Here is a 13,652-nt window from a genome sequence, read left to right as displayed (position 1 = left end):
TATGTCCTTCAGTAAAGTTCTGTAGTTTGTTGTTTTTGTTTTTGTTTTTTAATGTACTGCATATTTATTCTTCCACTTTGTCTTTGGTATTTCATAGTCTTTTAAGCTATTTACATTTTCTAATACATTTTAAAACTTATTTTTGCTCACATCTAAAAAAATTCTCTTGAAAATAGTTCCCCCCCCCCGGCTATTTTGGTAAATTTTTATTATTCTAATAAATTGCCTGTTGATTCCTATGGATTTGCAGTCAATAATCTGGGTTAAGTTGAAAACAATGAGAGATTTCAACTTTTATTTTTACTTTATTTTCTCATAGCTCTGGAAGCTACAAGTCCGAGATCAAGGTGCTGGCAAAGTTGGTTATTGGTGAAGCCTCTCTCCTTGGCTTGCAGACAAATGGTCTCCTCCTCCCTGTGTCTTCGCACAGCCTTTCTTCTGTGCACGCAGGTGGAGAGAGAGAGAGAGAGAGCTCTGGTTCTCCTCCTCTTATAAGGACACCAGTTTTATTAGATTAGAGCCCCACTCTTATGACCTCATTTAACCTTAATTGCCTCCTTAAAGGTCCTGTCTCCAAATACAGTCACATTGGGGTATAGGGTTTCAACATATAAATTATGGGAGAACACAATTCAGTCCATAACAATGTTGTTGAGTAGTAACGGCACAAATTTTTTTTCTTCTTCCCATTTCTGAGTCAGCACTAAAAATAATATTTTTATTTTTTGTCCCGAATATCTGAGAAATAATGTGGGCAAAATGTGCAAAGGAAACATAAATTTGATACAAATCAGAGTTATCACAGAGGTTTATTTGAAAAACGTACATTGTGTAGATAGCACCAGTTCACTGGAAGACAGACCAGATGTTCAAAAAGTACTTGTTGATTGACACCTAATAGAACTGCCACGAACCTTTGCTATTAGGTGTGAGTTGTGTGTCTAAAATGTCCTTAAGTAATTGTGTTTAACACCATGTAGACGACGGGTTTATGTTAAAAAAATATTCATTTATTTTTTTCTTTCATTTAGTAAAGCCTTGTTCTTAGGCAGTGGGTATATTTTAATATAAATGGCATTACCTCTGCCTGGTATTTAAAGACCTTGGGTTATTCTCATTGAACCAAAGTGGTAAATATTGTAATAAATAGAAACCTCTATTTCTCGCTGAGTCAAGGAAGTAGGCAAAATATTATGACAATAGTGTAGTTCACAATTCCCACTCTGTTACGAATTGGAAATTGTTTGGCAAAATGCCATGTTTTAAGTCACAAATAAACATTCCCTTCTGATCAACTCCTACTCAAAGTTATTCTTAAAAAGTTCATTTATTTTAAAAATTATATAATATGACTTAGGTAAAGTATTATTATGTTTAAGGCACACTGTATGCATTCAACAGTTGTCAATTACCTCCTGACCTCTAAAAGAGCAAAAATTAAAGATATGCATACTGAAAAAACTAAGGATATGCTATATGCTATATATATGCTATAAATGTTACCTTTTGCAGGAAATAGAAGACTTCATTAATTCTCCTTTCTATACCACATCTAGTCTCAAGGAAGCTCTTTTCAGAAAAAAAAATTAGCTTATCAACTAAAATCCTATAGTCCTACAGATATGATTGGGCTCAGAGATACCCTTGGGTCCAAATTCCTGCTCTCACCTTGGTAGCTAGGTGACCTTGGGTGAGTTTCTTCTCCTAGCCTCAGTTTCTCCACACATACAATTAAAACAATATACATTCTTATGGGCTTTCTGTGAGATTACAGGAAATAATCTATGTGAAATGCCTAAAACAGATCCCAACATGTAGGAGCTTAGTAGATGAAGTCATATTAGTATTATTAACAGCAACATCATTATGTTTTCTTGAATACTGACTTAATTTGAAATATTTAACTTGTTCGTGGAAACAAATCTGGAAAAACCCTAAAGAGGGTAATTTCCAATTATAATTTTAAAATGCAACAACAGAAAAACTAGAACCCTAATTGAATTTTTGGTTTCATGTAATGTTGTATCCAGGACTCCAAATTTTGTTCTTCTCAGATGCATCAAAGACTACAAAGCATTCTCTGTTAATGGTGGAAAATAAACAGCTTCTTAAAAAACAAGACTTCATCATGCAAGAGTTTATAGATTTATGTCCAGTTCTTTGATTAAAAAAAAGAGAAAAAGCCTTTCTTGAGTCAGAAATGTTTCTCAAACCATTATGGAATAACAACTATGACTTTCCACTTTTTATTTTTATTGCTGGGTTGAAAAAGATGACTCTCTACAATGCCTGCACAAGGAGGATATTATTCTACAAATAAGGACCCAGCATGACATTTATGAGAAAGCTGGGGTCCTCCTGTGCAAAGCTGATTGGTGGTCAGCCAATGGGCTCCAGGGCACTGAAAATAAAGGCACCCTCTCCACTGGGCTGGTCTGTTGCAGAGTAAAGGGTTGCCTCTGCCTTGGGAAAATACTAAACCCCTGCCCTAGCAACACACACCTGTGGGCAGCAAAGAGAAACCAGACTCTGAAAATGAAACATCTTCTTTACCAATACCCTTTCATCTTGGCCATCTACTGCTTCTGCATGCTGCAGACTCCGTCCTCAGGTAAGGCACCCTCATCAGACCCCGCAGGGCCTGAGCTCTCAGGAAGACTGAGATCACCTTGATCCCTTGGGGTGGTCCTGGAGAGAGTAAAGCTTTATCTCCCCACTTACTCCGTTTCCACTCTCTTGCTTTCTGGCTTTGCGTTTGTTTCTAACCTGTAAGAGAGAGTGGACTGAGTGGGATGCCTCAGCCTTTTGCCAAAGGAGACTTTTCCCAGCGGGACTGTCTTTAAACAGCTCCTACCCCAAGGGTGCTCTGAGTATGTGCCACTGAAACTGAAGGGCGAGGTACAGCCTGGGTTGAGTTGGGGGAAGACCTCACTTCTCAGCCATTTGTGCTCCCGGGATTCTAAAAAGACAAGAACAGAGACGGTAAAATTGAGTTTATAGTCCCAAAGACTGGGAAATGATGGGCAGTTGGAGAGGGAAGGAGAGGAGCGTGCACAGGAAGGAGGAATCTTTCCAAAGCCTTTCCTTGGGCTCCTGGAGGCAGAATCCCGGAGAGCCCGGGGACGCCCCATCTGCCTGGGCTGAGGCTCTGTCCGAGGTGCTGAGCGGGCGCGGGCGTCGCTTCAGCAACTTCCGAGAAGCAGCAGCGCGTTTGCAGGGAAGCAGGAGTGGGCCGGGGGTCTGTAATTGGAACCAAAGGATGCGGGGAAACGTGCGGTGGCAGAACGGCTATGGTTGGAAACACGGACTATTTCAAACTTAAATTTTTTTTCCATTAGAATTGAGATTAAGGGGAGTAGAAAATCTTTGAAAATATATCCAAAGAGAAAATATGTTTCAAACAGTACATTTGTTTTGTCACATCCTACAGTGTAATCACAAAACCTGGGCATTGGAAGGAACCGTGGAGGCCACATGGTTTAACCCTTCATGGTGTGCAGAGACCCCTTTGTGGTTTTCCTGCAGAAGGTCTTCCATGTTCTTTGTGACGATTCACTACCAGCCTAAGGAAGCCAGTTGCTGCCTCTTCTGAGCTCCAACAGAATCCTGTCTATATTATATTTATGAAAATTCGTTATTAACTTTTACTTATTTGTCTCTATATTTACAACCATCTCCTTCTTTTTCCTATTTGGTTTTATGTTTCCTGATGTTAGGGTTGTTCCGGTCTTTATCTTTGCATTAACACAGAACTTCTTAATAAATACTTATAGGATTGGTTTGCATTACTTTGGATTATGGAATGGTTCCAGTCATCAAAAAATTTACACTGAGCTGAAATATGATCACATGCAACATCTGACCATTAGCCCTAGTTCTGTCCTTTGGAAATACACTCAATGAGACAAATATCTCTTACTTATGACAGTTTTCAAAATAGTCGAAGTCAGTTAAAATACACTTCCTAATGTTTCTCTTTCCAGAGCAAACTATGCTCAGTTACTCTAACCCTACCTCATATCCTATCATTTCAAGTCAGACTGTTACATTTCGAGGTTTGGATGCTGTTATTTGAATTCAGTGTAAAGTTGCCTTAGCTTTCTCTTGGCTCAATAGAGAGATTATAGGAAGCAAAATACCACTCAGTCTTTTCCTGTCTTTCTTTCTTTCTTCTTTTTTTTTTTTTATAAACTACTCTTGAGCCATATGTTCCCTGTCCCACATTTTAAAAATCTAAGATCAGGGATTTATATTTATCTGTTTAGTTTAATCTTGTTAGTTTTTACCTATCCAGTTGATTTTTTTCAACTGCAGTGTTAGCTGTTTTTCCAAGTGTTGTATCACATGCAAATGAGAAGAAGTGTTCATTTAAGTCAGAGGTTGACAGGGTCCAGCCACATGCTGGTAGCAACCTTCCGCAGAACCTCACCCCTGGAGAGTGTGATGTAGCAGAGAGGCAGGTTTCTGTATGTCTTAAAAGTTCCAAGGATGATTCTAATGTACATAGTTTGTTGACAACATTTTATGATATTCCATCCTCATACATTCCATCAAAATACAAACTAAATTGTATCCCAGGTATTTTTCCTCTCTTTTCTGAGTTGCAAACATCTGCACTGAAGACTCCTGGTAAATTAAAAACCATGCTGTTCTTAATTAATTTGGCACAAAGCTCAGATTTGCTAGTGGTTGACAGAAGTGTGTTTTCTTCGTAAATCCTTTTAACAACATCATATTATATTTTACCCTCCCCTTGACCTCTTTTGTATGGTTCTTTGGCATTTTATTGTTTTAATAAAATCGCTGTATGTTTTTCGTGGTAAAGATTTAGAAGTAAATGCTATGACCTCTTTTCAGTAATTGATGTTTTCATGATTTCCCACAATAGGATTTCCTCAACCTTCAGCTGATCTTCCAGATGGCTTGGATATTGTGCAGCTTGAGGTATGCTACTGTTCAATAATGTGAAATTTTTATTTAGTCTGGGCCTTAAAATTATCATGTGGATAATGTTCACTTGAAATTATTTTAAGATCAGATTTGGGCTGCAGCAGAAGGCATCCTGAGAGTCGTGTTGAAATTCACTGCCACCATGTGAGAAGATAATGCAAGGTTCATTAATGGGACAATTTAGAATTTTAAATATGTTGAAATAGAGTTCTATTGACTAAAGAATCTATACTTATATTTGATTTTCTTTCTGTTTTTTATTTTTTAGTGGCTGGCACATTGTCTGAGTCAGTGGAAAACTCTTTCTAGCCAACCTAAGGTAAAAACAAACAAAATATATATATATATGCATAGGATAATTCTTATAGTTATAACACTGTATGTGTTGAACCATAACTGATATCTGTAATGAACACATTCTTTGGTATCTACAGTAGAATGCTGTGTGTATGTGGAAGTGTGTGTGTGTGTGTGTGTGTGTGTGTGTAAGTATAGAGTTTTAGAATATATCAAGTGAGGGCTGGCCCCTTGGCTCACTCGGGAGAGTGTGGCGCTGGCAGCGCTGAGGCTGCAGGTTCGGATCCTATATGGGGATGGCCGGTGTGCTCACTGGCTGAGCGTGGTGCGGACAACACCATGCCAAGGGTTGCAATCCCCTTACCGGTCAAAAAAAAAAAAAAGAATATATCAAGTGAATCTCTGAAATATAAACTACCATGACATATTGGTAGTTCACGTGTATTCTTACAATTATTGTAATTATATATACATATATAATTTAATTTTTTGCCTATGTCATGATATATTATATTGTACACTACAAATTGATAGGCTGTGATGTAGCAGTTCTCCAAAACAATAGATCTCATGTAAAGAATCTAACAGTAACTAGTAACCAATGAGTACAAGGTAAATGTTGCTTTAATTGAAAGTGCAAAAGGGTGGTCTCAGGATAGTCTATGATTTTTAGCATCATCTGCATGTTTCCGCTTAGAGGCACATCTCCTCTTCCTCCCTCACCTCCCCTATCCCACAGCATGCCATGTTCCAGCCACATTGAATTTCCCATTATTCCCCAAATACACCAGACTCTTTATGCCTTTGCACAGCCTTTTCCTGAACCAGAAATGCCTTTTCCTCCTTCACAGGCTGCAGCTAACAGCCCAGACTCTTAAACCAAACTACCTGAGTTCAAAACCCAGCTCTATTAACCTTAGCAGTTTCTTTATCACTCTGTGCCTCAGTTTCTTCATCTATAATATGGGGGTAATAGTTTTGCTAGCACCATTGTCATCATGAGGACTAGTGACTTTAACATTTGTGAAGTGCTCTCAGCAGTGTCCAGAATATGGTAAATGACAGCACTTAAGTGCTAGTTGTCACCGTTGCCTCTCGATGCAACTAATTCTCATTCTTCAACTCACACGTCACTTTCATTCTCAAACTCCATAAATATAACATGCCTACTTCTTTTTATTTGCAGTTTGACATTATGTATTTGTTTGGAGACAACTGTCGTATCTCATCTTCAGAAATAATATTTATAGCCTTGGTACCCAGAGCAAAAGTTCAGGGTGAGAGCTCAGAGTTCTCCATCTCTTTGTTGAGCCTCCCCACCTTGCACTAAAGGCGCTTCCCTACCCCTCACACGAAGGCTGTGATGGTGTCCCCTGCATAGCAGAGACAGGGGAAGTGTCACGGTCACATCTGCTACCATTGGTATTAAATTAGGTTGTGGGGTCCACCGAGTGCAAGGGTCCACTCAGAAGGAATCTTCTTCCACATGCTCCATTCTTCTGAAGGCAATCACATTCATCATTTCCAATTGCAGAAGAGCAAGGGGTTGCTCAGTGAACAAAACCACCCACATTTTAAAGCTATTAATAGAGAGACTGTGGCTATTCCTAGACTTGCTGCGGCCCCCAAATGTGACCTTCAGCATGTCACTGCATCTCCTGGGGCTTTGGTTTCCTCAACCGTTCAATGTCTGGATGAGCTACCTGGACTCTAAGTCCATTCCTGTTCTCATGTCCAGAAGAAGCCAACTGTGTGACTCTTTATTCTGAGGCAATTCAGAAAGTTACATTCTGCAAATAATGCCACCTGCAGAAACTCTTTGTGTTTTGTGTTTCTTGTCACCACATGGGATCAGAAGAAGTTTAGATGGGAAAAGGGGCAGTAGGTTCTTGTGAACAGAGCCCTACTATTCATTCATTCAAAAAAGATAATTTTTGAGAGCCTGCCATGTGCCAGGTGCTGGAGATATGGCAGTGATCAAAACAAATAAAACTACCTGCTCTCGTGGAACTTGCATTCTAGTTGGGAAAGTGAATAATAAACAAGATAGATGAGGAACATTTTAATGACAATTTTTCTCTAAAAAGAAAAAAATAAAACCTTGATTTTAGCCCAGTGAGACCCATCTTGGACTTGTAACTGCCAAAATCGTAAGATAATAATTTTGTATTGTTATACGCCACTATGTTTGTGGTAATTTGTTACAATATCAATAGGAAACTAATACATGTACGAGTATTTAAAGAAAAGGCCTTGCGTAGCCACATATCCACAGTGGAGGACAACTGTACACTTATGTATTTAAAGCTAAAATAAACTAATTTTAGCTAAAATAAAAAGTATGTAAAAAAATAAAATAAAATAAAAATAAATAAAGTGAGAAAGGTGCATATGAAATGTTCAGAGGGGTGATTAGCACCAGGAGAAGTATCTTCATATTCCTCATTATTTTGGGGCCTGAAAAGTAAAAATAACAGTATAAAGTTGATAAACATGGTACAAAAAACAATTGTTTGTCCAGTAAGTGTCCATGAATACATGCACATAAACACACACACACACACACACACACACACTACTGTGAACAGCTGCTGACAAGACTGGTAGCTGTAAAAATAGTAAATACTTTCTGCTGGTTTAGAAATGGTGATTATAAGGAAATAGAGAGTTTCCACAGAGTCTCTGCTTTTAGTATTTAGTAATCGGAAGAAAAAAAAAAAAAAGCTTGATCAGTTTGAACCAACCCTAAAAAACGGAATACTAGGATATACCCAGCAAGCAGCAGATTAAAGGCTGCAATAGTTATTTTATTCTACCTCTCGGTCAGGTGGTTATCTGGTCACTGATAACAGTATTGCTTCGATGCATCAGAGAGTAGGTTTTTTCTTCCAAAGATGATTGAAAAGGTAAAATAATGATGTCTTGCTGACAACTTTCTTTGTAAGACCTGCTTAACCATAGTCTTGTTAAATTTGTGTCATGGAGGAATTTTTTTTTTAGATTGCCAACTTATTTCATAGTATTTGGGTAAATGCAGTAAGGTTCATGGTGTACCTTATACTGAAGACCTCAACAGCTGCTTGCCCCAGTAAAATTCCATGAAACTTACCCTCACAATTCTCTCTCCAGGGTAAGCAAGACATATACAAAAGGGTGAGTGCCGTCTGCCCAGTAACCAGGGCACGCAGCTTCCACGTTTATAGCCACCGGCGCTTAGTACTAATATCACTTTTTTTTTTTTCTTCTTTAGTTTTTATTTCACTACTCCAGAACTCGGGAGCCAGCACATCCAGTTAAAACCGGGGTCAGTATTTTATCATAATCATCTTTCTGTAAAAGTCACTCTCCCCTGCATGCCTTTTATCCCTTCCTAACTAATTTATGCAGACAAGCACAAAAGCCAAGGGCCCCCAGACACCCTATGGGCTGCATAGCTTCCTGGGTGCTTTTCCCAGGGCTGAGAGATTGTCTTCTCCAACTCTGGGGTGGGGGTGGTGGGTGGCTGACAGATCTGAAAAGTTAGAGAATAAGTTACAGAAAAGGAAAAATAAGAAATTACTTTTCTTTGTGCACTTAGATGTACAAGAAGAGCCTGGTAAATGCTGTCTGTGCTCTATCTACTATTGTGCTTTATCTATTGTTTCTTATTACTCTGTTTTTTTAAAATTTGAAAGGTGCTTTGAGATGAGTAGAGTACCATCCCCCGACAGTGATCTGTGGATATGTGTCTTCCATTGCTGTTGTGTGTATGTACAATGGGAATAAAAACCATCACCTCTAACTTGCTTATTATAAACTTGAGATACCCTCAGGAGCAGCATATGTAGGTGAATTTCTGTGGGGTGTCATTTGAGGAATATTGGAGAGGTCATAAAATATAATTTTTAATGCAGGTGCCCCGTCACAGCAACTGAAATTCTACCCTTAGAAAGTCACTTGTTTATATATTCAAGGCTGTCCAAGTCTTCAAGAGGATCCTTAAAAAAGCAAACACCCAGCAAAATATTTTTTTCCCAAGAAACAAAGGTTCATTAATAGTCTAGGTCTAGGAATGAGGGTCAGGTAAGGATGTCAGCGTTATCAAGAAGGACCACGGGCACAAGAAAGGGAGAAAGAACAACAGAGGGGAGGAAATGAACTCTGGGACACAAATTAACTTTTGCTCTAAACCAAAGCCTCCAGGGAGAGACAAGAAGTATAGGAAAATAAAACTGCACCAGGGGGAGGATTATGAATGCAGCCTTCCCACCTTGTGCTTCAGATTAGGACAACACATCTGGGAGCAAGAAAGGATCTACGAGCCATTTCTTAGGACAACGCATTCCCCTTGAGGACAGAGTGCTTGGGATTAGTACCAATAAAAGTCTGGTTTACCCTAAGGGAGTATTTTTAAGTGGTGTGTTGGAATTGAAGTCTGCTATCAAGGCAAGGGGTTCTTTATTGAAAACATAAAATTTCAAGCTTAGGCTCAGAAATGGATTTTGTTCTGAAAATTAAATCCATTTGTAAGGGAGGTGAGCAGAAAGGAGGGCGCATAGCCCTGGGCTCTGGAAAACGATTGCTCTGGTGCTGCTGTCCCCGCGTGCATCTGACCTGCGTGCACTGCCTCTTTGTTGCAGTCCCCTCCTCTGCACCCTTTAGTGAGCCTGGCTGCAAAGCTCGCCGACAGCAGGATGAAGAGATTTCTGCGGCGAGTATGTGCTTTCTTTCTTTGACCGTAGTTTTATGCCAGTCCAAGTTCAACGAACGTGGTAAACACGTGTTGCTGTCTGCCTGTTTCATTCTCTCCTTGAATCTCAGTGTTCACCTTGGGATGGGGCTCTGGGCAGAATGGCTGGTCCTCTGACCCTGCACAAGTTCCTCAACCTCCCTGAGCCTCAGTTTCCTCCACTGTAACCCATGAGGTGGCTCAAAGGACTGAGGGAGGGACCCCATGGTCCCACATGGTTCCAGTCCTTTCCTCGTTTGCTATTTTCATCCATAAGTTCTGTTTTTATTTTATGGTGTTTTTTCGCTTTCCCGGTCCCTTCTTCCTGACTTAAAATTTGCCTTTGTGACATCCTCTGTTTCCCATTGCCCTGCCTGCCCTTTGCCTGTATCTCAGACTTTTTCTTAAGTTTTTATTTTTAAAGTTTAGAAATGACCAGTTTCAGTAAGAGTTGAAACTGATCAAAATGTTAATCAAGGTTTTGTTGAATGATAGCAAAAAAAATAAATAAATAAATAACCAAGGAAAAGAAAATTTCTTTTGGACAGCCTGAGCCCAGATAGGGTGACCAACTTGTTCAGGTTTGCCCAGGACTTTTCTGGTTTTAGTTCTGAAAATCCCTGGACCCCAGGAAACTGGTTGGCCACCCTAAGCACAGGCAGGTCCCCTGCTGACCACAAACTTCCAGGCAGACGAAGAACAAGCTGAAGAAGCTAAAACAGCTTATCCTGGAAACCCAGTTGGGGCTGTTAGGAGAAGCAAATTTAATGTACCCAGACACAGATGGCAGCTCAATGAAGAAAACAAGCGTGCGTTCCAAGCAGGAGCTTGTCACTGGCCACATGGTTAGCCATTCCCTCCAGCTGCTTTTTATGCACTGACTTCTGACTGCCTTAGAATGGAACCAGGCGCAGGATTACAGCAGTACGATTGCAAGGTCATGGTTGCTGTTGAATTGACCTGTGCCTCATTTCCTCAGGATTCACAGGCTGCTGCAGTGGACTTTATCAAGAAGGTATGTGAGCTCTGCCGAGAACACAGCCCCAAAGAAAGCTCCAGCGGAGGGAAAGGAAGTGCATCAGGAGGCAGTGCCCCTGGCTGTTACTGTGTCATCTCCAGTCTCACAAATGAGGCACCTGTGGCCATCTGTTCCTGGGGTTTTGTTTTCTCTGGCTTGGGGAGCCTACATGCCACTGTACAAACGTGGGGAGAAGCCCTGCCTGTGGCCCAAACCCCACATCCCAGTGGTTCCTAAACTTGACTATGCATCAGAATCACCTGGTTAAACTTCAGATTGCTGGGCCCTTCCTCAGAAACAGGTGTGGACTGGGGCTGACAGTTTGCATTTCTAACAAGTTCCCAGGTGTTGCTGACGCTGCCAGTCTGGGACCACCCTTTTTGAAAACTGCCCCCATAGACATTTTCTTTCAAATTTTTTAAAAGTTTATTTATTAATATATATATTTTTACATTCTATGATGTTGTTGCAGAGCAGTTGGGGGAGGGGAATAGAGGAAGGGGAAAGGAAATAGGGCAGGAGGAGGAAGGAGGAGGGGTGGGGTTGAGGCCTGTGGCACCCCCTCATTCCTGCAGGGGGGACCAGGGGGCTTCCAGTGGTGGCTTGGTCATTGCTGGGCTGGGTGCAGATGTCAGGGGGTTGGGGGCCCAGGGAGCTTCCTGCTGCAGCTCAGAGGTTGTTGATGGGCTGGTTGTGGGTGTTGGGGGGCACCCCATAGACATTTTTGAAGGACCTTTGATACAACATGGTTGCATAACTGTTTATGTTTTTCTGTTGCAGGATCACACCGCCCCCTTGGGACGACCGTTTTTCCTTTTCAGGGTATAACACATTTCCTGTCTCTGTTTTCTAACCCTGATTCACTGCAGCCAGCCCACTTATGGAGTAACTGCAGACTGAGCACAGCCAGGGCCCCATGGTGAACTGGTGAATAATTGCAGGGACGCCCTCACCCTTTACTTTGCCTGGGACTCTCAGTCAACATCTCCTCTTACAAGCTTGTGAAGGAAAGGGTCCAACGGGATATAGGCTGAGAGCACCAAAGTTCTGGGAGTGTGGAAGCGGGACAGGAATTTCTGCTAATGGACAGACATGGGGTCAAACCAGAGTCTGAGTCCATGTCCCTGAACATTCAGGTCCAGGACATGGGGACCCCAAAACACACAGGTGAGAGTTGTGTAGGCACCATCCTCTCCTCCTTCCCAGGTAACACAGAGGTTCTTGTGAAGGTCACAGAGTCAAAAGAGATACATATCTTTTAGTTTTTGATCTGCTTTACCCCCTAGACCCTCAGTGTTTGCATCAGAAAAATAAGCAAATCAGACTAGATCCCGTGCACCCCACAGTGCATTCTGTGGATCACTGGTTCTAAGAGGAACTCTGCAAAAATCAGATAAGACTGGAAAACACTGCACCCAACACTCCTGAAGATTCACAGTTCACACTGGCTATCTTCTCAGCAGTCCTGCAGGAAACAGCCTGTCTCACTTGGCTTAATCATTTGTTTCCTGAGTTTATCTGACCATGGAGACTCTTCCCACTCCTGCTACACTTCCACCCACCTACACCTTTTTGGTCTGTATGACATCTTAGTGCGTTGTTCTCCGAAAGTACTCTGAGAAGCAGTAGACCTCTGTGATGTCTCCAGGCTGAGAAGCCCTATGATGCGTGGTTTGCAGACCCTCCCACCACATAAAAGGCAAGGGGCAGAGGTGGGGAGGGGGAATGTGTCAGAGTCCTAAGAGCAGTGGGGGTCTTGGTGCACCACCTCAGAGGACCTGCGGACTAGCACTAGCACACAAGAGGTGAGAGCTTGCCAGGCGAGTACAAAGGAGGGGGGTGAAATCCCAGTTAGAAGAACTAGGTCTTAGTGATCAATGAAGAGAGGATCTGAACCAAGAGGTAGGCTCCAGGCAGTTTTGTCTCAGTGTCTGTTAAGTGGCTCCATTTTTTTTCAGCCAAGGAATGGAAGGAGCATTGAAGACAAGGCCCGGTAGATGGTCCAAGGTCAGCCTCACTGTAGATTTTCTCTTCCAAGCAAATGCTGTGTATCCAACTGGGGAAGTGAGAGGCAGCCAAGCAGGCCATTTTGCAAAGAAAGACGGACCATGTGGAGCCCCCAGGGACACTGTCACTCCCTTTTCCTGCTCACAGTGTCACAAAGACCCCGCCCTAACCTGGCAGAAGCAGCTGTCCTGGGCAATGCCCCAGCCTTTGCTTCCACGCTTGGCTCTTTGGAGGTGTGTTGTCACCAGCTATGGCTGTGATGGAGACAACAGCTGCCCGCAGCCCATTGGGGCCCTCTGATGAGGAAAACGTCACCCTAGCATGCTTGGATGGAGCACCAAGGAGCCCCTGGAGGCTACCAGGCACTCGAAGGTGCTCTGAGACCCAGAGTTTAAATCTGGGGAAATGTTTGACCTTCGGGCTTGTGGAAGAGCAAATCCACACACAAGGGCAGCTCTGGGCCCCCTCTGTCTCTCATGATGATGTGGTCCCAGGGACGTGTGGCTGCTGTCCCACAGACGTGTCATAGCCTTCTTGACATGCCTGATCCTGGGTCAGGGCCCCAGCAGTCCCAGGTGCCTGAGAAAGCTTGCCCCAGTGCTGAGAAGTGGGTCTACCCAGCAAGCATAAGGGCAAGAGGTTTCCTGAGTCCACGGTACTTACACAAACCTA

At 42.1% G+C, this 13,652-nt stretch overlaps 1 protein-coding gene across 1 annotated transcript; it reads left to right on the top strand.

Annotated features, from left to right (window-relative positions):
• The first annotated feature begins 2,535 nt into the window (after window positions 1–2,535).
• NMS (neuromedin S) lies at window positions 2,536–12,970 on the top strand. Its single transcript, XM_063077831.1, has 9 exons — window positions 2,536–2,611; window positions 4,889–4,944; window positions 5,219–5,269; window positions 8,377–8,400; window positions 8,498–8,551; window positions 9,867–9,941; window positions 10,935–10,970; window positions 11,754–11,795; window positions 12,932–12,970. The coding sequence occupies exons 1-9, from the start codon at window positions 2,536–2,538 to the stop codon at window positions 12,968–12,970; spliced, it is 453 nt and encodes a 150-aa protein (XP_062933901.1).
• Window positions 12,971–13,652: the final 682 nt, after the last annotated feature.

This window comes from Cynocephalus volans, chromosome 14, assembly GCF_027409185.1.
Source record: "Cynocephalus volans isolate mCynVol1 chromosome 14, mCynVol1.pri, whole genome shotgun sequence".
NCBI classification, from domain to species: Eukaryota; Metazoa; Chordata; class Mammalia; order Dermoptera; family Cynocephalidae; genus Cynocephalus; species Cynocephalus volans.
Note: the sequence above shows the minus strand (reverse complement) of the source record. Positions and strands in the feature narration are given on the sequence as shown.